A 26,312-nucleotide genomic window follows, 5' to 3' on the forward strand; every position below is an offset into this window, starting at 1 on the left:
GCAGGCTGCATGGTAATGAACATTTGGGTCCAGAATAGGTGGCTGTGCAGAAAGAAATGATATGCCAAGGCATTTAGCCTAGCCGTGTTTCTTGGTGTATAGGTGAGACAGCCGCCAGCGTTTATGGAAATGGACACAGCTGAGGGAGGCTTACGCTCTGTTTCGCCCCAAAGTCTCAACAGCGGGAATTGGGGAGTACTCTGACGAAATTGGTGTTCCTTTGTTAACCAGCAAAACTTTCATTTCTGCTCCTAATTTGCGCTTTTCTTTTGTCATTAAATCAATCCAAATGAAACGAAACCCCAGTTTGAGCAGTCGGCCATATTTGAAGTGCTTGTATTTGTTGTTGATCATTATGTTTGTCAGCGTTGGGCCGTTGTGTGTCTCGCAGGCATCCCCGGCCGCTTCTGGCTTGTGATTAGGAGATAAGAGATGTTTGTGATTGACTCCACTATGCTCTGTCAGCGTACACAGCTATTAGCATAACTCCAAGGCCGTCACATGGCATATATGTATTGGATATAAATCATTATAAATAAGAAAAAAACTTCTTTCTGCCTTCCATCAGCGCTCATGTCACTCATTCGTTACATATTGAGCCGCGGTGTCCGGCTTCATTTCTCGGAGTCTGGTTTAACGCAGACGTAGTTGGACAAGTCCCTTCAAAACGAATGCTTCCCCTGGACAGGTAGAAGCATTGAAGTGCACTTGGCAAAGAAACGGCTCGGTTGAGATAAGGTGATTAGAAATGTAACGTCACAATCGGTTTTGCCGCCATGTTTTGGAGGAAAGTACAGCTCACTCGTAGCTCTTTGCTTGTTGTTTACTCCTGTCAAACGGTGAATAAAAGCCGAGGTAAACGGAGGTAATGGAATTTATATAGCCGTATACACACCCACTTTGAGGTTTTAATAGCGCTCGGTAGGCTCATTCGGAACGCATTAATATTCTTTTTAATAGGGCTAAACGCTGCTAACTGTTGTTAACGACGGAGACAGGCGGAGGACAGGCGGTGTTTGTGCTGCCAAAACATCCACAACATCAGGTGGATGGATGGGAGGGCCATAAGTGACTGTGGCAGCCGGTTTACACTCACTTTAGACATTCCCGCTTCCCATGCAGCTCCATATCGTCAGCAACAGTGGGATCCAAATTTACTCCACTGCACAGTTCTCCTCCTCTCTAAGGCAAAAGACTATATCGTTTCAATTTATATGTCATGTGTTTTCAACCTGCGTTTTATAAAAAGACGAAGGGGTTGTAGAGTTATTTTGAGCATTGTTTGGTTGTTTTTTGGGTTCCGCACTGTGGCCAAGGGGTTTGGTCACTTTACACATGTCTTTTCACGTTAACAAACCTTTAAATATGAGTGACGGTTGCTCGGTGGGTAGAGCGTTGGTGGTGCGAATCCTGGTCTCGACTTAAATCATTGGTAGAGCGGTCAGTCTGTGTACACTGGTGTATGAATATGTGAGCGGTTCCTTGACATTAAGTGCTTTGAGTGACTTGAAAGTGGAAAAAATCAAAAAATGTGATTATTTACCCAAAGAGTTATCAATGGAACATTATATTTTGGGTCTCCGTATGTGTCATGAGTTATTTTTCTGTGCAGAAGTGGAGAGCTTTTGGGTATTTTTGTCTCTTTTATGGTTAATTATTGGTTCATTCTGCGGTTTATTTATTGCAGCTCAGACCTTTTTAAATGAAACAGTCTATTTAAAATGGTTTTCTGGGATCATCTTGCATTATCTTGCACATCTTACTCTGTGACATAAAGTAGTTTCAATATTGTCGTTTATTGTGATGTTTCTCCGTAGCGATATATCAAACTTCAGACCGTGTTATCGTCACAGGTTTAGCCGTAGTTGTAGCTGAAGTTAGTTGTTAGTTGGGCGACAGTAGCTCAGAAGTTGGCAGTTTAAATCCCGCCTTCGACATAAACATCTTTGGCGATTCCAGCTCACACAGGTGAATGCTGTTGTTGTGTCCTTGGGCAAGACACTTAACCCACCGCGCCCCCAGTGTCGGCGTACACCGGTGTATGAATGTGCTCCTCTTTGGCCTGACGTTACATATGAATAAACAGGCTGATAAAACGTAAAGACGACCTCTTACCTTGGCACGTGCTCAGTGGTGGAACGTAACGAAGTAAAAGTAGTAAAGTACTGTAGTTAGGTAGCATTTTTAGGTATCTGTACTTTTACTTCAGTACATTTGAGAGCAGTACTGTACTTTCTACTCCACTACAGTTTTTAACAGAGCTGAAAAGTAAAAGTATTTTTAATTATTGTCTGAGAGCGGCTGAAAAGAATGAGGGTTTATTTTTAACACGTTCATCATTTGAGCAAAACAAAAATATACAAATTTTTAAAAAAAATCTAAATTCAGGTCAAACCTTTATCAAAATCACCACATTTGAAGCTTTATAAGACTCAAAATCTGCGAGAAATAGTGTTACTTTTACTCTTTAAGTACCTTTTTAAACAGCTACACTACTACTTTGACTTAAGTAGATATTTTCATGTGATATTTTTACTTTCACTTGAGTATTGAGTAACAAAACGTAGTACTCCTTCCACTATTACATATACTGTTACTGCCGCCTCTCCTAACGCAGTGGCAGCGCTCAACCCTCATTTGTCCAGTCGAGTGTTTTCTGGGCAGAAGATGCTGGCACTGTGGGGACATCTGGACACAAGAGGGGCGCATCCGAGCAGACCTGAACCACTGCCACCGAGAGAGGGAGAAAAAGAGAGGGAAAGAGAGACAGAAAGCGAGGGAGAGGGAGAGAGACACGACTGCCCCCTGATCTAATGCCAGTGTTATGTTAATTTGATTTGTTAATTCAGTGGCCCCGTTTGAAGGAAATCTGCCACCAACACCTGCCAGCGCCTCCGATGGCAAGGACGCAGATCAGCTGTGACACCGGCTTCATTAAATAAACAAACCATGTTCCACCATAACTGCATTTGGTAGACGGCACCATCAATTCTTATAGATTTAGATCAGGGAGATTGGGAATGACACGCAGGAAAGACGTCCCACTGTTTTACATAGTTTGGGGGCTGCTCCTCTTCCTTCTACCCAATTTTGTTTTAGTCGGCTAATTATTTTATTGTAAGGGTTTATATGGGTGACAGCAGAAAGGAGTACACATGGAGAGAGGTAGCTGAGAGTTTGGGAAGTGTGGGATAAGTTTAATTTGCTTTTCCGCTTCAGGTTTCAGGTTTATTTTCATCTCCTAACCTGACATGACATAACAAAAGACAAATATAACTGGAGAATCACTCAGGCTTCACACATCTGCACAATTAGTCCATTTTGTTAATCAATTTTAGAGCGCAAATGAGTTTTTATACCTGTTATTCTTACATAAATGAGCCCTTACGAAGGTTCTGATCACCTCGTTTTTTCAAGTTCGTACAAATTTTTAAGACCTTTTGCCTTCTCCATCCTACATTTCCAGGGCACGTCTTTGTTGACCAAGAATTCCCAAACCTTTCTATCTCGTGTTGTTTGTAAATTTGAAACAAAAAAAATAAAAAACGTGGAATGCTTTTGCTTTTGGAATGGTCTAGTCTTGATTTGACCATAAAAAAAAAAAAAGCACAATGAAAGTAGTGACCTTTGTGATGCGTAGTGTAAGTTTTATAAAGTGTACAAAGGGGAGGAGAGGAGTCAGACGGGGCATCTGTAGTGTTTGCCTTTGAGTATGACGGCCTGTGTCTGCTGCTGTCTATCTGACTTCCCTTCCACTTAAGAGCCGCTTCGTGGATCAAGGCTGGTCATGAAGCATCTCACCACAGAGCCCAGTGTCAGACGCGATGTGTGTGAATCGCAATGATGGCTGGAAAAAAAAAACATACAGGGGGCACGGCGCTTGTGTTACAGGCCTTGATCTTCAGCCCGATTTTTTTTTTCTCTTTCTTATTGTTTTTTCTTATTGATTTTTAAGGTTTTAAGACACTACTTTTTAAAATAGATACAACGGACATGAGTAAATACGTAGAATCTAAGCCAAACGTTATCACTCTAAAACTTTTGTCCAGTTACAGATTTGAATTCTTCTTTTACTGTGGATTAGACCTGGATGACTGAGGGATTACACAGACAAAACATGCACTTGTACATATATATATATCAAAATATACACACACATTTACACAGGATCTACAGGACTGTCAGTGAATTGATGCTCACATAACATTGATATCCAAAAACCAGTGTCAAAAATGTCACCCATCCCGACATGAAGCAAAAAAAGTCGAAAAACCAGCCAAGACTGAGCTCAGGACTTCAGCACCAGACAAAATAAAATACAGAACAAGAAAATAAGATAATAATAATCATAATACAAAAAATGTAATAATAATAATAATGATAACAATAATAATGATAATAATAATAATAATAATAATAATAATAATAATAATAATAATAATAATAATAATAATAATAATAATAATAATAATAATAATAATATAAAATAATAATAATAATATAAAATAAAATAATAATAATAGTGTAGAGTATCTAAGAAATGGTCCTAGCAGCTGCAGTTGTATCCTTCATCATACAGAGGAGAAGGTTATGTGAGTTTATATATGGCACACTCAGAAGTATGTTTGAGTTTTCGAGTTCTCCGTTGCAGTATTTCCGACTCAGAGTCCGTGTGCTTCATTAATGCAACTTTCCTAAGCAAAACCTTCACTCTGATAAATCTGTTCAGTTCATTTTGTGGTTATTTTGTTAATCTGAAAATCATATCTTCAATCTGAAACGACACAGATCACTTTATCCATTCCTCTTCGAAAACAGAACTAGTAGTGTCCAGTTTTTCACAAAGTATCAGCTGGTTTTTAAATGTATTTTTGCGGGGTTTTGTCTTTGGCTTAAACGTAATTGGGGAGTTAATGCACAAGTGATAGAACTGTAGCCGTGATGTTAAAATCAAGGTAGAAATGTTGTCCAAATACACGCAGGACGAGCCTCTTTTCCAGCCCGAATGTCTCTCCTCACTCTCCATATCATTGTTCCATTACACTTTAGTACAAGTTCCAGTGTCCTCCAGCTGTTTTATCGTGTCTCTCCACCAGTTGTGACAGGTTGTGCATATGCAGATGTTATTTTACCCGTCTGGACAGTGAGTTTGTTCCTCATGTGTCTTGCTCAGCTGCAGTCCTGGCCGGTCCTCGTCTCACCGTGAGCTTTTCCCCTGATTCGATTGGTCCAATGAGCATATGTTCTGCACTGCATCATAAAGTTTAATTAGCAGAGCTCTAATGTGATTTGAGTGTGTGAATGAGCGCGTGTCCGGCTGTGGGATTAAAGGGGAGGTGGTCTGGTGTTCACTCATCCCAGCTTTAAGTTCTGCTTTGTAAGAAGTAATAATAATAATGGATTTATTTCAGCTCTGAATATATATTTTTGTTGCTCCAAAGAATCATTGCGTCTTTAATTGCAGTGTGGAAGCAGCGACGTGATTTCTTTTTGTTCTGATGGTTGAAATTTGGTGTTTTGAATCCCGTTCTCAACATAAACATCATTGGTTGAGCGGTCAGAAGTGCTGTATAAAAATGTGGCTGTTTACCGTTTCGTTCGCATATCTGAAAAATCCGCGATTCACAATGATCATGTTTTACTTCCCTCTCTCTGAAAATACACTGCAGCCCAGTTCAACAACAGCATGTGGTTTACCTTAGTTTATTTTTATTTTTGCAGTGAGATTAGACTAATGAACTAAATGAAACGACTTATGATAGTGAAACCAAACCATAAAATAGAATGATCCCCAATAATAATAAAATGAGTCACTGTAGTCAACTTATTTATTCATCCTTCTACAGCTCCAATCTTATCATATAGCGTATTTGTTTTTTAATTAAATAAATAAATAAAAATATCCTACTACTGCAAAGAAGAAGACCCCATGATAAATATTGACCTGCAAAAAACAAAATACAAAACCAAAGAAACCTCATAACTGCATATGTCCATTTAAAACATTAAAAACAGGAGCAGGTTTGATTATAAATGTTCAACTCCACATTATTAAAGTGCTGCAGTGGCTCCAGTTTTACATGTGCTTCAAATGTGTAACGTTTTTAGGAAGTAAAATAAACAAAAGCTTTTTTTTTTAACATTTTAGTTCTAGAGCGGCCAGTTTTTAGATGTTGACAATCTTGTATTAAAACCTCTGCTCTTTCCCCTCTCTCCTCCTCTCTCTCCCTCTCTCCCCCTTTCCTCTCTCTGTCTCCTCTTCTCCTCTTTCTCTCCCCCTCTCTCCCTGTCACTCTCTCCTCCTCTCTTTCCCTCTCTCCTTGTCTCCTCTTTCTCTCTCCTCCTCCCCTCTTTTTCTCATCCTCTCCTTTGTCTGTCTCTCTTCCTCCCTCCCTCTCTCTTCCTCTCTCCCCCTCTCTCCTTCTCTCTCTCTCCTCCCTCTGTCCTCCTCTCCTCTCTCTCTCCTCCCTCTCTCCTCCACTCCTCTCTGTCTCTTCGTCTCCTCTTTCTCTCCCCTCCTCCCTCCCTCTCTCATCCTCTCTCCTTCTCTCTCTATCTCTCCTCCCTCTGTCCTCCTCTCCTCTCTCTCTCCTCTCTCTCCTCCCTATCTCCTCCACTCCTCTCTCTGTCTCCTCCTCTCTCTCTCCTCTCTCCTCTCTCTCTCTCCTCCTCTCCTCTTCCTCTCTCTTTTCCTCTCTATTGTTCACTTTTTAGCCATAGACAATGAGCTCTTGTATTAAAAGTTCAACAAACACCTGAGACATTGACTCAGTCTGTCGTCATTGTCTCTTATAAATTACATTTACACAGTGTAACCAACAACCAAAGAAATATTTTGAAGAATCGCTTGTACAGGGGCCCGAGCGATAGAACCAGCAGCTCCACTTGTTTCTGTGCAGCTCTGCGTTCCTGAGATGTTACTGTTAAATATGGAACAACATCTGGAGAGCTCGTCACACTCGTCAGACTGTGGGCCTGACATTATCACCTGTCTCATCCACACGACTTCAGACCAATTTATGTGTTCATCCTTTCTCATTTCCTCCCCATTTCTGTCTCATAAGTTAGCAACATCGTGAGGTTATTCTGTGTTACAACAATGCCCCGCTGTACCGTTTGTATATGTGTGTATGTGTGTGTGTGTAACTGTCGTATCTCATGAGGGGGATTGCCAGACGGCTGCCGCTCTCTTCAGTCTGAGGAAGACACTTGCGCGAGGTCAGATTGGAAACATGTGTTGCTTGAGTACCATTGAGAGAATAATCTTCCGTCCAGTTTGCTGCAAAGCTCACCACACTGGCAACGCAGCACTGGGGTTTACGGACGCACAAAAGAGGAACAGACGGCTTTTGTCTTCATGATTGGTGCCCAGGAGGGAGGCTCTGGTGGTGCCGTTTGCTTCTGTCACACGGGCACAAGAACGAGCGGCGTTTACGTGTCTACTTTTGTACAAACACAAGAAAACGCTTTAACTAGTCAGTGGATAAAGGTCCAATATTACGCAAAATTGACTCTTGTAGCTTTAAGTTGTGTTATAATGCTCTTACCTCCTCAAAACAGAGTTGCGTTTCGTTTCATACTTGAGCTGATTATGTCACTGCTCAAATTGTGTTCTGTACATTAGCATTTCTAGCTAATAACTAATAATTCAGTGCTATGTTCTTTATTCAGAAACAGTCTCACACTTTCTAGTCTTCAGTTTAGTTTGATACAGCCCAAGATCAACAGCAGAGGTCTCACGGGGCTTCCACACTCTTCCACACTCTTCCAGACTGTTCCAGAGGTTTCCAGACTCTTCCAAACTCTTCCAAACTCTTCCAGAGGTTTCCAGACTATTCCACACTCTTCCAAACTCTTCCAAACTCTTCCAAACTCTTCCAGACTCTTCCACACTCTTCCAAACTCTTCCAAACTCTTCCAAACTCTTCCACACTCTTCCAAACTCTTCCACACGCTTCCAAACTCTTCCAAAATCTTCCACACTCTTCCACACTCTTAAACATTCTTTCACTCTCTTGAAACACTCTTTCACACTCTTCCACACTCTTCCAGACTCTTCCAAAACCCTTCCAGAACTTTTCCAGACTCTTCCAGACCTTTCCACACTCTTCCAGACTCTTCCACACTCTTCCACACTCTTCCAGACTCTTCCACACTCTTCCAGACTCCTCCAGAGCTTTTCCTCTTCTTTTCATTTTTAATTCTTTCATGTTTTAAAATGTGAGATATCCAAAAGAATGTTACACTTCCTTATTCTTTGCTGATTAAAGTCTCTGTCTGTAAATAGGCCTGAGTCTTGTTAATCCTGTCTCTTTTGCCTGTGAGTCTTGTTAATCTTGTCTCGCGATGCTACTTTTCCAGTTCCACACAAAATAAACCAACATATTTCTGGAGGCAGCAGCTCTCTGCTTTGCTCCGTCACAAACCGGTCCAAGCAGATTTCTTCCTCGTCCCAAATCAAAGTGAAAAACTGCATCGCTCCAATGATCCCAGCAGTTTGAGCAGAGCCTCTTTAATTCCACAGCCCACCACAGCGCCGTGTGACCCGGCTCTAATCGCTTCAAATGAAGTCATGAAGGCAGCGTCCGAGCTCTCCTGTTCCACAAGGTGCAGCGGCACTTGTTTGTGCAGAATCTCTGGCAATTAAAAATAATTGGGAAGCAGGTTTGCCCGCGAATCTTCCAAGAGTGCCAGTTATGATCTAATGAAGCTTCATTACACATGCTGAAAGCTGAGAGCGCCGTATGACAACGGCAATTAGCCAGGATCATAGGCAAAAAGGAATCATTAAAAATACCTCGGCCAAGATGAGATTTCACTTAATGACCAATTCATTAGCTAATTGATTTCTTATTAGTTACAGGCAGACGACTGTTTGGGGCACGGGCGCTGTAATTAACAGCATTTACGCTATTACTCAATCGGCTCATTTTGCAGGAAAACAACTTTGGAGGGAGCGTAGCTGGAGGCTTAGGGCCATTTGCTTTTTCTTCTGTGCCGTTATCTCTTTAATATCACAAGGGGAATGTTCTCAGCTCCAGGGCTGTTAACACACACTAATACGTCCTGATTAGCCATTCATGTCATGTGACGCGCCGGAGCCCGAGTCCATCTCAGCTCTACGTATGGATGAGGAGGAGCGGCTGATGTAATTATGAGAAAATAAATCAGATGTGTGAATTTGTTACATTCTTGATCTGAAAGGACTCATTCTGAGCACAACATCTGCGCCGCCGCACCTTTGCACGAGGTGTGTCAAATGAATTAAGACGTAATGAGACGAGTGAGTTCTTTCAGACGCTTCAGAGGCTGCGGCTCCCGTCAGGATGCAGTCAGTCTGGATAGATGGACACTGACAGTTGTTCTCTGCCTACAGGGGCCCATAGAGAAACCAACTGGCAGCCCATTAGAAGTGTCCAGAGACTCCCACTTTACACTTCCAGACTCAAATCCAACACAAACCATAATAGTGACGCTGGGATATCGCAATATTCACCAAACAGACATCACTTACGCTCATATGTTTGTATATATTTGAACTTAAAGGTGAAGTGCACATTTTAGGCCTTTTCACTGTGTCCAGACTCATTAATGTTGTTTGGTGACCAGCCCAGTGAATGTCGATAGGTTTTGATGACAGTTTGATGACCTGTTTAGAGCTTTAATGATTGATGGAGCGCTTAGCAACGCTGTCAATCAAACCTGTTGCTAACGCTAACAGGAGTTTGGGGAAAGAAGGCGCTTGATTTGTCTGTTATTAATGTTCATATCTTGATTTATGGACCACAGGATCATGTAGAGTATTTTTCAGGTACAGAGAGAGGGGCCACAGTTTTCAATGTAAAGTGAATTGGAGCCAGAGTCGATGCACCCGTGATCACTTCCATAGCGGCTAGCAGGTTAGCTATGTCCATTTATATACAGTCTATAATACAAATGAACTTGCCTGACCGATTATTAAGACTAAAGCATTTAACAATATGAACTTTTTACATATGATACATAAATAATAATACTAGTACTCACTTTACGATGTTAATTTACTCTAATGGCTGATTATGAACGTACCAACCTCTTTAGTATTTGCCTTCTCGCTCACCTTCCCCGTTCTCCCTCTCACATCCTCTCCTTCTCTCTCCTCTGTCACTCTCCCACTCTGTTAATTAATTGAAATGAAGTCATCTATCAAGGACTCCCTCTGCCTCCAACGCCACAACATAAATCACTGCTCTCTCTCTACTTCTCTCTCCCTTTGTTTCCCTCTCGCCCTCTCTGTCTTTCTCTCTTTCTATTTCCCTTTTTTCTCTCCCCCTCTCTCTCTACCCCTCTCTCTTTCTCTCTCTCCCCATCTCTCTCTTTCTCTCTCCCTCTCTATCTCCCCCTCTGTTTCTCTATCTCCCCCTCTCTCTCGCTCTCTCTTTCTCTCCCTCTCTTCCTCTCCCCCTCTCTTTCTTTCTCTTGCCCTCTCTCTTGCCCTCTCTCTTTCTTTCTCTCCCTCTCTCCCTCCCTTTCCTCCTCTCACTCCCCCTCTCTCCCCCTCTCTCCGTCTCTCCCTCTCTCTATCTCTCTTTTTCTTTCTCCCCCTCTCTCCATCCCTTTCCTCCTCTCCCTCCCCCTCTCTCTCTGTCTCTCTCCCTCGCTTTCTCTCTCTCCCCTCTCTCTTTCTTTCTCTCTCTCCCTCTCTCTCTCCCTTTCCTCCTCTCCCCCTCTCCCCCTCGCTCTCTTTCTCTCTCCCCCTCTCTCTCTTTCCCTCTCTCTCCCTCTCTTTCTCTCTCTCCCCCTCTCTTTCTCCCCCCTCTCTCCCTCCCTCTCTCCTCCCCCTCTTTCTTTCTCTTCTCTCTCCCTCTCTCTCTCTCTCCCCCCTCTCTCTCCATTCCTCTCTCCTCCCCCTCTTTCTTTCTCTTCTCTCTCCCTCTCTCTCTCTTTCCCCCCCCCTCTCTCTCTCTCTCTCTCTCTCCCCCTCTCTCTCTACCCCTCTCTCTTTCTTTCTCTTCTCTCTCCCTCTCTCTCTCTCTCTCCCCCGTCTGTCTGCCGCCCGCTCTCCTCCCCCTCTTTCTTTCTCTCCTCTCTCCCCCTCTCTCTCTCTCTTAGTAAAAAACTCATCTTTCTCTTTTCTTTAATCGTGCGATTGATAAACTGCTCCACGTCTTTACCCCCTCGGTTTATAAAGACTCAAACGTCCCGACCGGAGGGACCCCATTTTTCGCCGCTTTGTCGCTATGGAGACGAGTCCGACACACAAACCCTGACTTAAAGTGGACCCTTGTTGTAAAAAAAAACACCTCTCATTCCTGTCCAAAGACGTAGTTAACGTGTCTGTGGGACGTCCTCCGGGCCAAGAGGGAACTGGATCCATCTTCACATTTACACAATTAATATTTATTACACCACAATGTCACATGTAAATGGACAGAACAGAAGTCTCCATGTTGATTCTGGTTGTGGTTTATTTCTGTAGTACTCGTTTAACGCAGTACTTTAAGTCTCTGTGTTCAAACAGGGAATTTGACTTCATTAAGTTATTAGTATCACATGGCGTCTGGTCACTGTAGTCAGCGTTTTTGTAAAGTTACGCCAAAACAAATGATACTGCGATACTTCAGAACCACTCATATGAAGTACGTTTAATATTTATAGTATTAATAATCCACAGCGTGTACAATGAGTCTCTTTACCATTTAAATCATGTATTACAAAGGCAGTTGGTCAGATATTTTAATCGGACAGTGATTTCCAAAGTGGTTTACCTCATTTAACGCACCTCTATATGGGCCCCTCATGTTCTTGGCCCTCTTCTTTTTCTCTAAAACTGTCCCTGTCTCCGTACATTTCTTGTTCTGTCGTTTCGTTGACTTTGCGTCGCCATTTTGGTCTCAATAAACCACGAAACACGCTGCGCTTCTCTCGAGGAGGAGCCATTTCGTAGAGACGCCTCTTTAATCAACAGGAAATACAAAAATGCAGTTGTGATTAAACACTTTTATAACGTATTTGTATTTACATTTTAAAATCGTAAAGACACTTCTACCCTGTACATATACGACTAATAATACTGCATTCTGTCTGATACTGCAGTTTGTTTTGCAGAGATCTACCTGAACCTATGAATCTTCCATAATTATATTTAAAACTCTTGAGTCTAGACGAGTTAAAACGTCAGCAGTTTGAAGCTCGTTTAAACTATAACAATACTACACACATAATACATCGGCAGTGGTGGAATATAACGAAGTAAAAGACGTAAAGTACTGCAGTTTAGTTTACATTTTAGGTATCTGTACTTTACTTAAGTACAGTTAACAGTGGATACTTTTTACTTTTCCTTCACTACATCTGAGAGCAGTATCTGTACGTTCTACTCCACTACTTTTTTGAACAGAACTGAAAAGTAAAAGTATTTTTTATTGTTGCGTGAGACCTGCTGAAAAGTCGTGTTTATTTTTGACACGTTTGTAATTTGAGTAAAACAAAAACATCAAATATTTATCAGAATCATCACGTTTGAAGCTTTACAAGACTCAAAATCCGCACAAAAATACTTATACTTTTATTTATTATCATTATTATTATTATTAACAGTTACTTTAATACTTTTAACACTTAAGTAGATTTTTCATTTGATACTTTTACATTTACTTGAGTATTTTTTGCTCCAGTATCTGCACTTTTACTTCATCCACCGCTGAATAAACATCTGGGAAAAAAAATGAAAAAAATGAAATTAATTAATTCTATAATAACAAACGGTTTATAAATGTGTATCCTAAAATATACAATAAAAAAAAAAAAAAATCAAACTGTATTTTAGAGCTAAGATTCATGTTTTGATGAGGAAATATATATATGTAAATAATGTGTATGTAAGTGTATATGTTATTATGTTATAGGGTAAAATCCACAGCGAGGATCTACTCTGTTCCATCGCTTCAAATGAACAAAACAAACACTATTTTTCTAGCTGCGTTTTGATTTTTTTTTATATTTTTGCTGCAAAGAAAATTAGAGCAAAGCCTGATTTTTTTTTTTTTTTTGGTTTCAGGTCCGGCCTCGCTGTCCCTTCCAACGCCGCTGATGCAAAGCTGATGTAACAGAGGTGGTGATGGGCCCAGACGCACATCTAAATCATGTATAAGTGATGCGTCTTGTTAGCCGGTCCGCGCAGGTCCGGTCCTGGCGTTCCCGATGATCAGTGTCCTCCTATTATCCTCACGCGCTCCCCTTTTCCAGTTCCATTCCCGATTCTCTCCGCCTCTTCTCCTGCTCTTTCATGTTGCCCTCTGGGAGCCAAGCAAAACACGAGTTTCTACTGCCAGTGTAGAAGCTAAAATACCATGTGATCACTCATGAATTATTTGAAGACTATTGATTTGTGTAAATTGTTGCATCTCCCCGGGGACACATCCATAAGGAGGAGAACGCATGTAGTGCCTATACGGGAGCTTACATATTTTCTTTGTCTTGGAGTAAAATGTACTTGTTTAAACGCGGTAATTAATAAGTCTTTGGTTTTCCGAGCGTTTCTCCGCTTTTCCCCCTCTGAAAGTCTGCTCTGCATTTGGGAGCACAGTGTCAATTTCATGCTTTTTGTTTCTTTTTTTTCCTAAGTGGAGGCCCTGGTGCCCTGTGGGAAGACAGCAGTTAGAGAATACACAAGGAAAAGAAAAAATATTCCCAAAACATCCCAGTTGAGTGCGAGGTAATGTTCAACACATTCTGCTAGTTTCATTTTTGTTTTTTTTATTTCTCATCCTTTGCCCCGAAAGCCTCATTTGGATGGCAGACGATGCATTTTAGAAAAAGAGCAGGCTGTAGTCTCTGTGGACCGCTGCAGTGCTGGAGAAAAGGGTCCAAATGAAGGCACCAGAGCCCTGCAGACAAGCCAGGGGACTGTGCTAAACAAACACAAGCATTCTCATTAACACAACTATGAAAAAAGCTCCCTGCATGCACACTGCCTTTTACCACTGGAACAATTCAATTGGATCACATCTGTACAGCACCGCAGCTTCACATAATCAAATTGAAGGCTATGGCTTTATCGCATTTCACCGTGGATCTGGGTCCCCACAGTGCTATGCTATCATATTGAACATAGTGGAAAAATATGCTTTAGCCTCATAGAAATTGTGTTAGAAAATTACATGGCACGGATGCTTGGTTTGGAGATACATTTTTGAAACAGATTTAACTCACGGTCCTGGTATAAGGTTTCACGTCCCATAAACGTGTCTGTGATCTGCGCAGTTCATTTTACTATTTCCATTCTTAAGTGCATCTTAATGAATTCATAAATCAGAAATTATTTTCACATTACACAGTTATCGTCAGCACCGGCAGCTGAGGAAAAACATAAGGTCCAGGCAAAAGTCCAACAGCTTCATGTTCATTTGTGACGTCTCTTTAAAATGTGGAACGGGTCTGCTGTTCTGAAACATAAGTCTGACTCTTGGATAGGCCCTGGATGAGCACATGTGCAGGAGATCCAGAGGTCTTTTCTGGCTCTCCTCCCTCTCTCCCTCTCTCCTCCCTCTCTCCTCCCTCTCTCCTCTCTCTCCTCTCTGTGCTGTGTCGGAGCTCGTGTTCTGTTGGGGCCGGCTCATTTAAACACACTGATGTCTTGATAATGTCCCACAGGCTTCACATGCAGGTAGAGGAGGGTTGGGCACAGGGATGGACACAGGGATGGACACAGGGATGGACAGGAGCTGGACACAGAGACACAGAGCTGGACACAGGGCCGGACAGGGGCTGGACACAGGGCTGGACACAGAGACATCAGGGGACGGTTCATTCAACAGTTTCTCCATGTTGCACATAAACAGAAGACTCAGTGGACTTGTTTTTTTTCTTGGAGAAAACACATGAAGTCATTTGAATATAATGACCTATATTCTATAAAAAGACACTGGTTTGTGGGTTTACAATTAGACTTTGTTTCTTTTCTTGTTTTTATTTTTTTTTATGTCATAAAATAAATAAATTCTCTATAACAAATTATTTCACAAAAATGACATACAGTATTCGTAGAAATAAAATTTAAATTAAACATAAACCCAATGCAGTGAAATCACGTGACTAATGTGCATAACTGATGCATTATGGGAGGTTTTATCTGTGAGGCAGGATCAGGGGGCGTGGCCTAACGAACGCCACGTGAAAAAAATTGAGGGCCCTTTAAGAGATTTTTTTTCAGCTCAACAATAAGAGACAGAGCAGAGCTAAAGATGCAGAGCTGAACATCCTCTGTGTTTAGTGTGAGCTGCTCCACGCGCTCATGGGCACGAGGACACACAGAAACACACGAATGTGCCATCTATAAAATAGATATTTTTGTGTAATTATGAGTGAGATTCGACCAAATGTAACCGATTAACTCGGCATACATTCAGCGTGGCCTGTGCTGTATTTCATTTACATTTCCTCGTGTTTAAAGTCTCATTTTCTCCTCAGTATTAAACACATGAGGCTCTAATGTGTGATGTTTTTACTCTGCGTATTTACGCACAGCCCAAAACAGTCACGTGCGTTCAAAATGCATCAGGTTCCTAAATGCTCTGGCACATCTCCATGTTTCTGATATAATTGATTTGATTTGTTTGTTCTTATTGTTGAGTCTCGTCTCTGCACGCGCGCTCGGTGTCTTTAAGCGGATTTGGTCCATTAAGCGACAAAAGGAGCAGTTCATGGCACGAGGCGCGTCCCTGCGCGTGCGTGCTGCGTGCGTGCGGCAGGGCCTCAGTGATAAATGGAGCGACATCAGAGCGAGTCATTAAAGCGCTGAGATATGAGGCGCTGAGCGCGCCGCGGCAGCAGCGGCGGTGGGCCGCTCAGGGCGCACGCGGGACCCCGGGGACCCTCACGCGCACACCGGCCTTCTGTGCGCACGCGGCACCCTGGGGACCCCGGGGACACGCGCACACCGGCCCTCTGTGCTTAGAGCCCTGTGGATGACGCTCAGTCACTGCAGTGAAATGTTGTAAATGGAAGAGTCAGACACGGGTCCATTTGATTTGGATTTTTGGATTTGATTCTTAAAATGAATTATTTCATTGAATCTGAGTTTTTATGTCACAGAAACAGAAACAGCGCGTGAGGCTTTAGAGCAGGTACAATGTGAAGTGTCTTAAAATATATTTGTTCGTGTATGACACATTTTACACACAGGCCTAACACACAAATATGCTCTTTTATTTAATTTAATTTAATTTTAATTTATTTGTTTTTAATTTATTTTTTTTAATACGCAAATGTATTTCTAGTTTTATAAAATTGCAGTAGTCACAGATTGTGTTTTATGCAAAATGTCGTTTTTACGCAGCGCAGACGCACATTTTACTCTTATTTTCTAGATGTAGTTTAATGTTTCTAGTGTGAGGAGAATGTCACACACTTTAGTCACATTCTGAGTCAAACTGCACACTTTTTCTTCTTATATTTATGACTTTATGTGTTTCACATCGTGTGAACATTTCTCTTGTCTGTTTATTATAAATCTTTTTTGAAAGCGCAAAAATAAAAAAGCGGCGTGTATCAGTGGCTCTAATCGCATTAATTACATTTGGGCAGAATTAATTAGAGGTAACAGACGCACGAGCTCCTCACAGGAGGAGCGCGCGAGCCACAGCGGAGGCATTTTAATGACCTCGTAATTCAATTAACCGCCTCCATCAGCTCCTTCATTGATTTCTGAGGAACGAAGAAGAAGAAAAAGACTGGTGAAAGTTGAATTCTGCAAAGTCGAGGCGGCCTGTAATTGCACAAGACGCAGAGCTGGGAGAAAGCGGAGGGGAGGGGGCTGCGAGGTGGCCGTGTATAAATAGTGTGCTCTCAAATACACAGTCACAACAGCAGGAGTGATCTCACCTCCTCTCCACCCCTTCCATCTTTTCTTTCTCTCTCCTAAAAAAGCAGCAGCTCCGCGCGCAGCACAGCCTGGCACACGGCGAACACTGCTCCAGACGCACAGACGCGCACAGACCCGCTTCGCTCGAGAGGGGTTTGGATTCAAGTTCACCGTGGATTTCCCCGTGTACCCCAAAGGACCGCTGCGGACACCAGGCACCGACCGAAGCGCGCCACAAGTCGACGTGTTCGTCATGGAAGAGCTGACGGCGTTCGTGTCCAAATCGTTCGATCAGAAAAGCAAAGAGAGCACCAAAGAGAGCATCACGTACAGGGAAGTTTTGGAGAGCGGCTTGACGCGGGCGCGGGAGCTGGGCAGCCCGGACAGCAACCTGCAGGACATAACGGACACCAACCACTGCCCCGTGCATCTGTTCAAGGACCACGTAGAGCTGGAGAAAGACAAACTCAAGGACTTTAATGTTTCCAGGGCGACAGAGGGTAAGGCATCCGAGAGAATGTTCTGTGTGCGCGCGACACGTTCTGTCAAGAAATAAAACATTTCACTCCGCTTTTATTTCAATTTAAACGCGCCAAATGACAAAACAAAATGCGACTTATCCACGTAAAAATATCAGATTAAAAGCAGCCGTGTAACTCTTTGTTTAGTTTAGTGTGAAAGGAATAAAAAGTCTCGGATTCTCACGTGAATAATCAAAATAATAAAACATATATTTGTAATATTTAATGCTCATGTCAGTGATTATGTTTAAATATACTGTATATTTTATTTGATTTAAGATATTTAGAGCTGCACTAGGCTCATGCTCAAACCTTTTGCAGCTGAGGGAGAAGTACCTCGAGGCTCCTTAAATAATGTAACAAAGAACAGTCCTGGAGAAAAGCTGCGTAAATTGGCACAATTAATTTGTTAAAATATTAGAGCACCTATTTTAAATATTCCAACAAACATTAGGCCATTACTTTACATGATAATTACGTTCTACAAAAACAACTGAACATGACTAATATTTTAAACTCTGTAAATGTATAAAACCCTGAGCTGTGCACGGCGCGTGCGCGGCCCTTTTACATTTTATACTTTTCTAAAGTCCATCGTGTGCAAACTGCACACACTGTGCGCACATGGCAGGAACTGCGTCAGTTGTCAGTGTGTTACTAAGAATAAACATAGATAAGAGCGCACCATATGCACATCAAACTCCTATAACATGACGCACAGTCTGCGGTGGCAGCTCTGCGCATAAACGCACTGCGCTTTGATGTAAACGCTAAAAATACTTTGTTTCTTTCTGGTCTTTTCTGGAACCTAAAATAAAGCGCTGCTGCACCAGAGTCATTAGGCCCGGTGTGTTTGTGTGTTTCTCTGTGCAAATGTGACTGATCTGCTCCACGCACTGACGTGACCCGGTGTGCACGAGGCTGCAGAGGCCCGGGGAGCAGCCCGCGTGCAGCCGCTGTGTCACACCTAAACCCCAGGCCCCGGAGAGGGCCCAGCGCGCGCGTGTTCACTGGTGGATGTGAGTTTGTTGAGAACATTTCTTGTGTTTAACACACATTCTGTTTTCCTTTGACCGCGCGCGCCCTCACAGGGATATACGAGTGTAAGGACAAAAAGGAGGACGTAAAGTCAGAGGACGAGGACGCACAGGGCAAACTGAAGCAGCGCAGGAGCCGAACAAACTTCACTTTGGAGCAGCTCAACGAGCTAGAGCGGCTGTTCGATGAGACGCACTATCCGGACGCGTTCATGCGGGAGGAGCTGAGCCAGAGGCTGGGACTGTCCGAGGCCAGGGTCCAGGTCAGTGCTGTCCACTTCACACTCACTTTAGACTCAGTGTGGAAAGGCGTCTGAGGGTTCAGCTGCATCAGGTGTGTGTGGGCAGACTGAACAAGTTTAACATCATATAAAACAATGAAACACCCTTTAAAAATAAACAGGCCTATATCAAATCCTAAATCAAATCTTAAATCAAATCTTAATTGTTCTTGGAAACAAACGCACGTGACGCACCATTTATATTTCCTCTTTAATAAAACAAAATGTAAATATTTAAACATTTTGTTAAATTTCTCACCTCTTTATATCCTCGTTATATTTATTCATATTTATAATATTTATTACAGTTACAACATCATTTCTGTCTTTTCTGTAAATAGACTTTACAGCCTTTGGTTTTGTCCTAATGCGTTATTTTTAGTTCAATCTTCATCAAAGCCAAATTAATTAATTATAAATGTTATATATATAAGAAAAGTTTAGCTAGTGGCTACTGGAGTTTGAGGCCCACCCACTCCCTTCATCAGCAGCCCAGGGGCCAGACTGCCACCCGCTGATGAAAATGAATGAAGAGCCTGAGAAGCTGCTGGAGGGGACGCGCTCTTATGTCAGCTCGTATCCCTTCTCATTGTCTTTGTAATATCTGCCATTGGCTTGATGTAGTGTCTCCATAAAAGCGCATTAGAAATAACTCAATTGTGGACCAACTGTGCTGCTGTAACACGATGAATAAAAGCCATCAGATCGCGCTTCATGGTCAGGGCGAGTGGCACGTGGGGCACTGGATGGTCAGGGCGCACTTTGGATACGCGCGACAATTATACAAAATGGAGTTTAAAGCGCGTGTGTTGGGTTCAGGAGGCTACGTGAGCTGGCGTTAACACGGGGCGTAAAGGCTTAACAAGTGCGTAAAGTGTGTGCGTAAAAGTGTGCCGCGTTCTTGTAAAGAAACAGGGAGCGTGGACAGGGTTCTACTGCATGTTTTTGTTTTGTTTTACAGAATGGTAGCCTATAGAGTTATTGTAGCAGGCTGTAAACCACGCGCTCGGAGCAGCTGTCAATGAATCTAATTGAAAGTTATGAGAGCTTGGTGAGGAGCAGGCAGTAATTTGGTTAGGACTAATATCACTGGGTTTCTGGCGCACTGCTAAATTAAATGTCATTATTCACTGTCTGTAATAAAAAATCAAAAAGGAAATGAGATTAGGGTATTTGTGAAGCGCATCATTGAGTGGCCCTTAATGAAGAAATAACTGTCTGAACCAGTGTAGTTCACTTTGCTTAACAGACTGGCGCGTAATTAGAATTGATCCAGGTCCGGCTCATACAGACCTGATTTATGTGAAGGGATTCTGTGTGTGTAAAATCACTGCCAATAATAATAATCATGTTTAAACAGTCGTTAGTGAGTAATAATAATAATAATAATAATAATAATAATAATAATAATAATACACATTTATCTTTACAGTTTTTATCGCCTATTGTCACATCCTCACCATAAAACAACACTTAGGTTAAATATTTTCCCACGATTTATAAATGAATTAAAAACGTAATTAATATCCAAAGCTTTCTATTTCAATACAATTCACTTAGACTCGGTTGTTGCTTGTTCCAACCTGTGCGTAAAACCCCAAAGGCTGTGCGTAAAACACAGAAAGGGTTGTGCGTAATGCATAGAAAGGCCTTTACGCACACCTCTCCCAGTTTCCAACGTCCAACTCTCGCCTCTCTGCTGTTTTTGACGGACAGGGCTCTAATCAAACCCTCCCACGTGATCATTAGAATAAGTAAAAAAAACGTTTAGGGTCGCTCGTGGGCCTCTCCGTTAAATCTGGGTTTATGGCATCACCTCGAGTCGTCATTACCGTCAGCGCCGTCATCAGCGCGCGCCCTTTGTGCTCCCAGTCGCCGCTAATTCTGCCTCTGTACACGGTAATCACTGCGGGGTCGGAGGGGAGGGGAGATAATGTTATTCACCGACGCAAATTAGGTTGATGATGATTAACAATAGGGCCGTAGCCTGCAGGAGAAGAGCAGGCAGCAGGTTCAAAGACGCGCAACAAATTGGAGCTTGGTTCAGAAAAGGAAAGGAAAGGAAAGGAAAGGGAGCTTGTGCTTGAGAAATGATTGTCCAATTAATGCCCACCGTTTCTATGGCGTTTTGATGCCTTTGGAGCACTATTTTTATTATGATTAAATAGATGTAAATGTAAATAATGTTGGTTCATTTTTAGTTTTTTAAAATAAATAATTATTAATTTTAATGCACTCGTTCCACTTCAGAACAATTCACTTTCAGTTGTTAGATTATTCATAAATTGGCTCTACCAGCTGCTGCTCTAAATCTAACAAATAAAAAAAACACTGAGTTGATTTTTACTTGTCATTATTAAGATTATTAATGTTAATTCTTTTTTTTTTTTTTTCTTTCCCAGGTTTGGTTTCAGAACAGAAGAGCCAAGTGTCGAAAACAAGAGAATCAGATGCACAAAGGTACGTGTCACTTCCTCGCTCATATAATGTCAGTTTATTATTAGATTTGTCATTTTTAGGCCTATTTCAGTTTTCAAATTCTGACAGTAGCCTACTTGACCATTTTTGTTTTTTTTTCAAATATGTTGAAAATTGTGACCTCCTCATCTCACATAACAACAACTGTCTGGCTGTCTGACAGACATCTTTCCCTTCTCCCCAGGCGTTATTTTGGGCAGTGGCAGTCACCTAGACGCCTGCAGGGTGGCACCTTATGTCAATATGGGTGCCCTTCGGATGCCCTTCCAACAGGTAGGCCACGTTCCTTTACCGCTTCAGTGTGACACGCCTCTGACACCCAAAACACGCAGTCATTGGGATCATTATAGAGGGGATTACTGCGCGCGGTGGAGTCTAAAATACACGGTGAATGTGTGGCCTTTGTGGGGAATCTGATAACTCAGCACCTGTAAATGTAGAAAAGTGGAACAAAAATAGTACGTGTGAGATGTCAAACCGGAGCTGCCACTTTTACCGTTCACTTACACGTCTGCGGCTGCTCAAAACTAGTATTAATATAGCGACAAAAAAGGCTGGTGACGAACAACGTGAATAAACCCAATCAGAATGAACATTGTGTTAACGTAATGGATTTAATGGGTCGAATTATTGAGGGAAATCATTGCGAAAGCCTCGACTCCAGCTGTCAGCATTGCTCAGATAATTCTAGTTTTACACATTTGCATTTTGGGATTTAAGCCTATTTTTGGTGGATAGATTTGATGTGTGTTTCTTGGTTTGCTGTTGTGATAATCAGTTCAGTTGCTAGTTCTCTTTGCAAACTTTAACGTGATTAGTTCAGTTGTATGTCCAGTAAACTCGTCATTTTGTCACTTCCTGGAGCGGGATGCGGCGGACCTGAGTAGACTTCTCACCTGCGTCGTGGGGGTTGAGGTCAGATGAGGCGTCGGTGCGTGCGTTTCCGGGCAGGAGAGGGACATCTGATCTATACCGAGATGTGCGTTTTTTACATGGCGTGTGCGTGCGTCGTATGCTTGACCCCTGTGAAAAGCAATGGCCTAATTAAGCCAATGGAGCGGCAGGCACGAGCACATAAAAGAGATGATGAAAGTGCAGAATGGAGTGGGCCCTGATGCAGACTGGCAGTGAGCGGCTCCGGCAGGGGAGGAGGCCTGCATACAGACGCGCCGCACTGCGAGAATGCAATGTTAGAAATATAAGGCCAGCGAGGGGGGAAAATGGAAGGGGCTGGAGCTGGGTATGACTTGCATCTCAATGAGCTAAATGTTGAAAATGCCCTTTCGTGACCGCCTTCGCTGTCAAACTCACCCCAGCAAAGTAATAAATATGCACCAGCAGAGTGTGTGTGTGTGAGAGAGAGGGAGGATGAAATAAGGAAATTGAAACCACTAATTTGGCAAAGTCCAGCACCTGTTCGGTCAGAAGCAGATCACTTTCAGACTAGATTAAAATGAAACTCCACATCAACTTTAGCTGAAGTTCATTTTGTTTTCCACGCAGAGCAGTTTGCATTTTAATATCTGGAGCTCACGGAGGCAACAGCTGTACTTAGTTACCTGGTTGTTGCGCTGGAGGGGGAGGTTTGGATGCACAGCTAAACAAAAGCAATTTGTGGTTTCTATGTAATTTTCCATTTCATTGAAAGTAATTTTTGGGCTAAATCTAAGCCACCTGAAAAAATAATATTTAGTTTAGACGATACGCCGTGTTTGTTTGCTGGAGAAATGCTGATTGGCTCCATTTCTCTGTTTCTCTGTTTCTCTGTCTGAAGAGAGCAAATGTTTTTGTTTTTTTTCTAAGACGTATTCATAAAATAATTGACAAGATTGTAAAAACTGATCTGCTTCTTACAGCTTTTTCCACTTGACTCAGGGATATGTCTGAATTAATATTTTGAACTGAAAATCTTGAATATCTTTGTAGTGCAAAATTGTTTATTTATGCATTTGAATTCATCACCAGAATAACAAGGCTGCGTATTTTCAAGGGTTTGACTTCAGTCAGAATTAAACAAATCTGCGATGGATTTAAAAGAATGTAAGCGCTGAAACTGGATGTGGAGTGTGTGAGAAATGTATGATTCATTAAGTTTAGGAACGGCTGACATAAAAAGGGCTGGAGCCGTGAGTGCAGCCTGATCTGTTTGGTTAGAAAACAGATGGAGGGGGGGGTCCCAGCTCAGAGGGGGCAGAGTCTGAGGGGGGGCAGAGCGTGAGGGGGGGCAGAGCATGAGGGGGTGAGGCAGAGCGTGAGGGGGGGCAGAGCGTGAGGGTCGAGGTAATAGTGTCACATATGAAACTTAAACTCTGGCTCTGGCTCAAAGGCCCAGCTCTCACTGTGTGTGTGTGTCTGCAGGTCCAGGCGCAGCTGCAGTTGGACGGAGTCACACACTCACACCCCCACCTGCACCCTCACCTGGCAGCACACGCCCCCTACTTGATGTTCCCGCCCCCTCCCTTCGGACTACCAATCGCCTCCCTCGCTGACTCGGCCTCTGCGGCGGCGGCGGTGGCGGCGGCGGCTAAAAGCAACAGCAAAAACTCCAGTATCGCCGACCTGCGACTCAAGGCAAGGAAACACACGGAGGCTTTGGGACTCTGACGGCCGCGAGCCACTCCTCCGCTCCTGACGCCCCTCTCACACCAGACTGGCCTGTGAAGGGTACACTCACAGCTAAAACTAAACAAAAACACTGAGTGAGCATGAAAGAGAGGACACAGACACAAGGGGAGAAGGGGGAGGAACAGAGAAGGAAGAAAATAAAAGGAGGGAGCCAAAATTGTCACAAAACCAGCTGCCAAAACAAACCACTTGTAGAGAACGGTAATGAAATACCAATGAAATCACCTTGTACTTTTTGCCCAACAGGCAGGACTTCTGCGGGGCCAGTGGCTCAGTCCACTCCAGGCACAGCTCACATCCCCAGGACCGTACAAACACATGTGGATGTCTGTCTGAGGCCGGCCCACCTGAAGAACTAAAGCTAACCGGGCCGCCATATTGACAGTGCAGAGGGGTATGGGGCAAACAGGTCACACCTCCACTTCTCCGAGACACCCCGACTCACTAAATACAAAAACGAAAATTGTGTTGAAAAGGCCATATCTGTCTCCAACCACTGTGCTCCCTGCTGCTGCTGAGTGCATGAGCGCTAACGGAGGAGCGCTAACGGAGGAGCGCTAACGGAGAGGCGCTAACGGAGCAGCGCTGGGACTGCCCTGCGTCCCGCCCTGCGTACCCCCCTCCCCCTGCGTACCCCCCCTGCGTCCCGCCCTGCGTCCCTCCCGACATAAAGCTGTTTTAAACACTGCCATCGCTCTCCACTCTGCTAAAGCTACAAAGTGAATGCTCTCACTATGGTTTGTTTTTCCTCCTGCTGGACTAAAAAAAGCAACTTGTTTTGTTGTGTGCGGCAGAGGGAGAGACAGGACTCCTCCTCTGTTAATTGTGTTGTGTCCTGGGTAAAGAAGTGACGCTCGCCTTTGCACTTCGGCTCCAGTGTGTGGCTGTTGTTTACCAATGGCACCACATGCAGATACTACTTTACTAATTGAAGGGGGGCGGGGTTTGATATTGTCATGTGATCCTCAAAAGGACATTAACTTGGATAAAGGGTTTAAATACATGTTTTCTTTTTCTAATTCTGAGGAATGCATCAGTCAAACTGAAATGCAGTGGTGTGCAGTTTTAAGTGCAATACTGTAAATAGCAAAAAGTAAAAACAAAGCAGTTAATCCTCGATAACAGGAACCCAGTGACGATGGTTATTTTCCTGCCAAACACACCCAGTGCAAATGAAGCTGTAAAACGCACTAAACCAGGTGCCAAGCCTCTTTTGGATCAGATCTCTGAACATCAGGTACGTTTTGTTGCTTGTTGAGGAAGACCTGAGCACACTTTCGGATGCTGCAGATATTTAGGCTATGTGAAACATTTTTAGAAACACAATTAGCACTGTAACCCAAGCCAGACCCTGTTTACAATATGATCTTGCATGTTATATGTCACATGTCACTCTTGATTTTGAATAATCAGAGCGTTTTTACTAAACCGTTCCAAACCAGATCAGCTCTATTAGACAAAGATTCGCCTCTGCTGTCCGAGCCGCGCTGACCTGTGGACAAACTGCAGATTTCAAACTGTCCCAAACGACTTCCTCCATTTACGATTGTTTACGTCTCCATTTAAATTAAACATATTGGTGTTTTATTTATTGATTTGAAAGTTTATGATGAAATGGTTGAAATACAAGTGTACATTTTCTCATGGCGTTGGTTTATTTTTGTATGTTTTTTTAAGTGATGATGTTAGGGGGCGTGGCTGTAGTGTCGGCCTGTGATGTAGTGTGTCCACGTTTACAGACATTTCAGGGATGGAGTTCGTTTTTACCCATAACAAAGTAACGACCATTTCACCTGCACGCATGCTTAAACATCAACCATTGTATCTTTGTTTCCCCCTTTTGATTCACAAAATATGAATGTACATCTTGTACAAGTAAACTATCAATAAAGTTATAAATATTTGTACTTGAGTTTCCCAATACTTTAAGCATCACAGTATTTTAGAGCAGTTATTTTCACATTTAAACTGGATACTGATAACTTTATTTGTACAGCACAATTGGTACACAGAGTAAATCAAAGTGTTTTACAGAATAAGAAAGATGTTAAAATCACAATACAACAAATCAAGGCATAAATAATAATCGTTAACATGAACATTAAAAGAGAAGAGGCAAAATAAAACCACTTCAGTCACATGCACAGATAAAAAAAGCTGTTTGGAGCCTGGATTTAAACATTGTCAAAGTCGAGGACTGTCCCACATCAGGAAGAATGTTCCAGATTTTAGCGCTGATTTAACACTGGTTTCCCATGTTTAGTCCTGCTTTAGTCCTGGTTTAGTCCTAGTTTAGTCCTGCTTTAGTCCTACTTTAGTCCTGGTTTCGTCCGGGTTTAGTCCTACTTTAGTCCTGGTTTAGTCCTGGTTTAGTCCTGGTTTCGTCCAGGTTTAGTCCTGCTTTACTTCTGGTTTAATCCTGATTTAGTTCTACTTTAGTCCTGCTTTAGTCCTGCTTTAGTCCTACTTTAGTCCTACTTTAGCTCTGGTTTAATCCTGGTTTAGTCCTGGTTTAGTCCTCCTCATG

The 26,312-nt window shown here is 42.7% G+C and overlaps 1 protein-coding gene across 2 annotated transcripts; it reads left to right on the top strand.

Moving 5' to 3' along the window:
- The first annotated feature begins 16,847 nt into the window (after positions 1-16,847).
- Positions 16,848-25,691, top strand: shox (short stature homeobox). 2 transcript variants are annotated; one of them, XM_033986962.2, is made up of 6 exons: positions 16,848-17,343; positions 18,456-18,664; positions 21,085-21,142; positions 21,345-21,433; positions 23,519-23,731; positions 24,032-25,691. In XM_033986962.2, the coding sequence occupies exons 1-6, from the start codon at positions 17,097-17,099 to the stop codon at positions 24,119-24,121; spliced, it is 906 nt and encodes a 301-aa protein (XP_033842853.1). In that variant the 5' UTR covers positions 16,848-17,096; the 3' UTR covers positions 24,122-25,691. The 2 variants fall into 2 exon arrangements, with proteins under 2 accessions (XP_033842853.1, XP_033842852.1); XM_033986961.2 differs by having other exon boundaries at positions 16,958-17,343; positions 21,324-21,433; positions 24,032-24,360.
- Positions 25,692-26,312: the final 621 nt, after the last annotated feature.

This window comes from Periophthalmus magnuspinnatus, chromosome 21 (assembly GCF_009829125.3).
Source record: "Periophthalmus magnuspinnatus isolate fPerMag1 chromosome 21, fPerMag1.2.pri, whole genome shotgun sequence".
Lineage (NCBI taxonomy): Eukaryota > Metazoa > Chordata > Actinopteri > Gobiiformes > Gobiidae > Periophthalmus > Periophthalmus magnuspinnatus.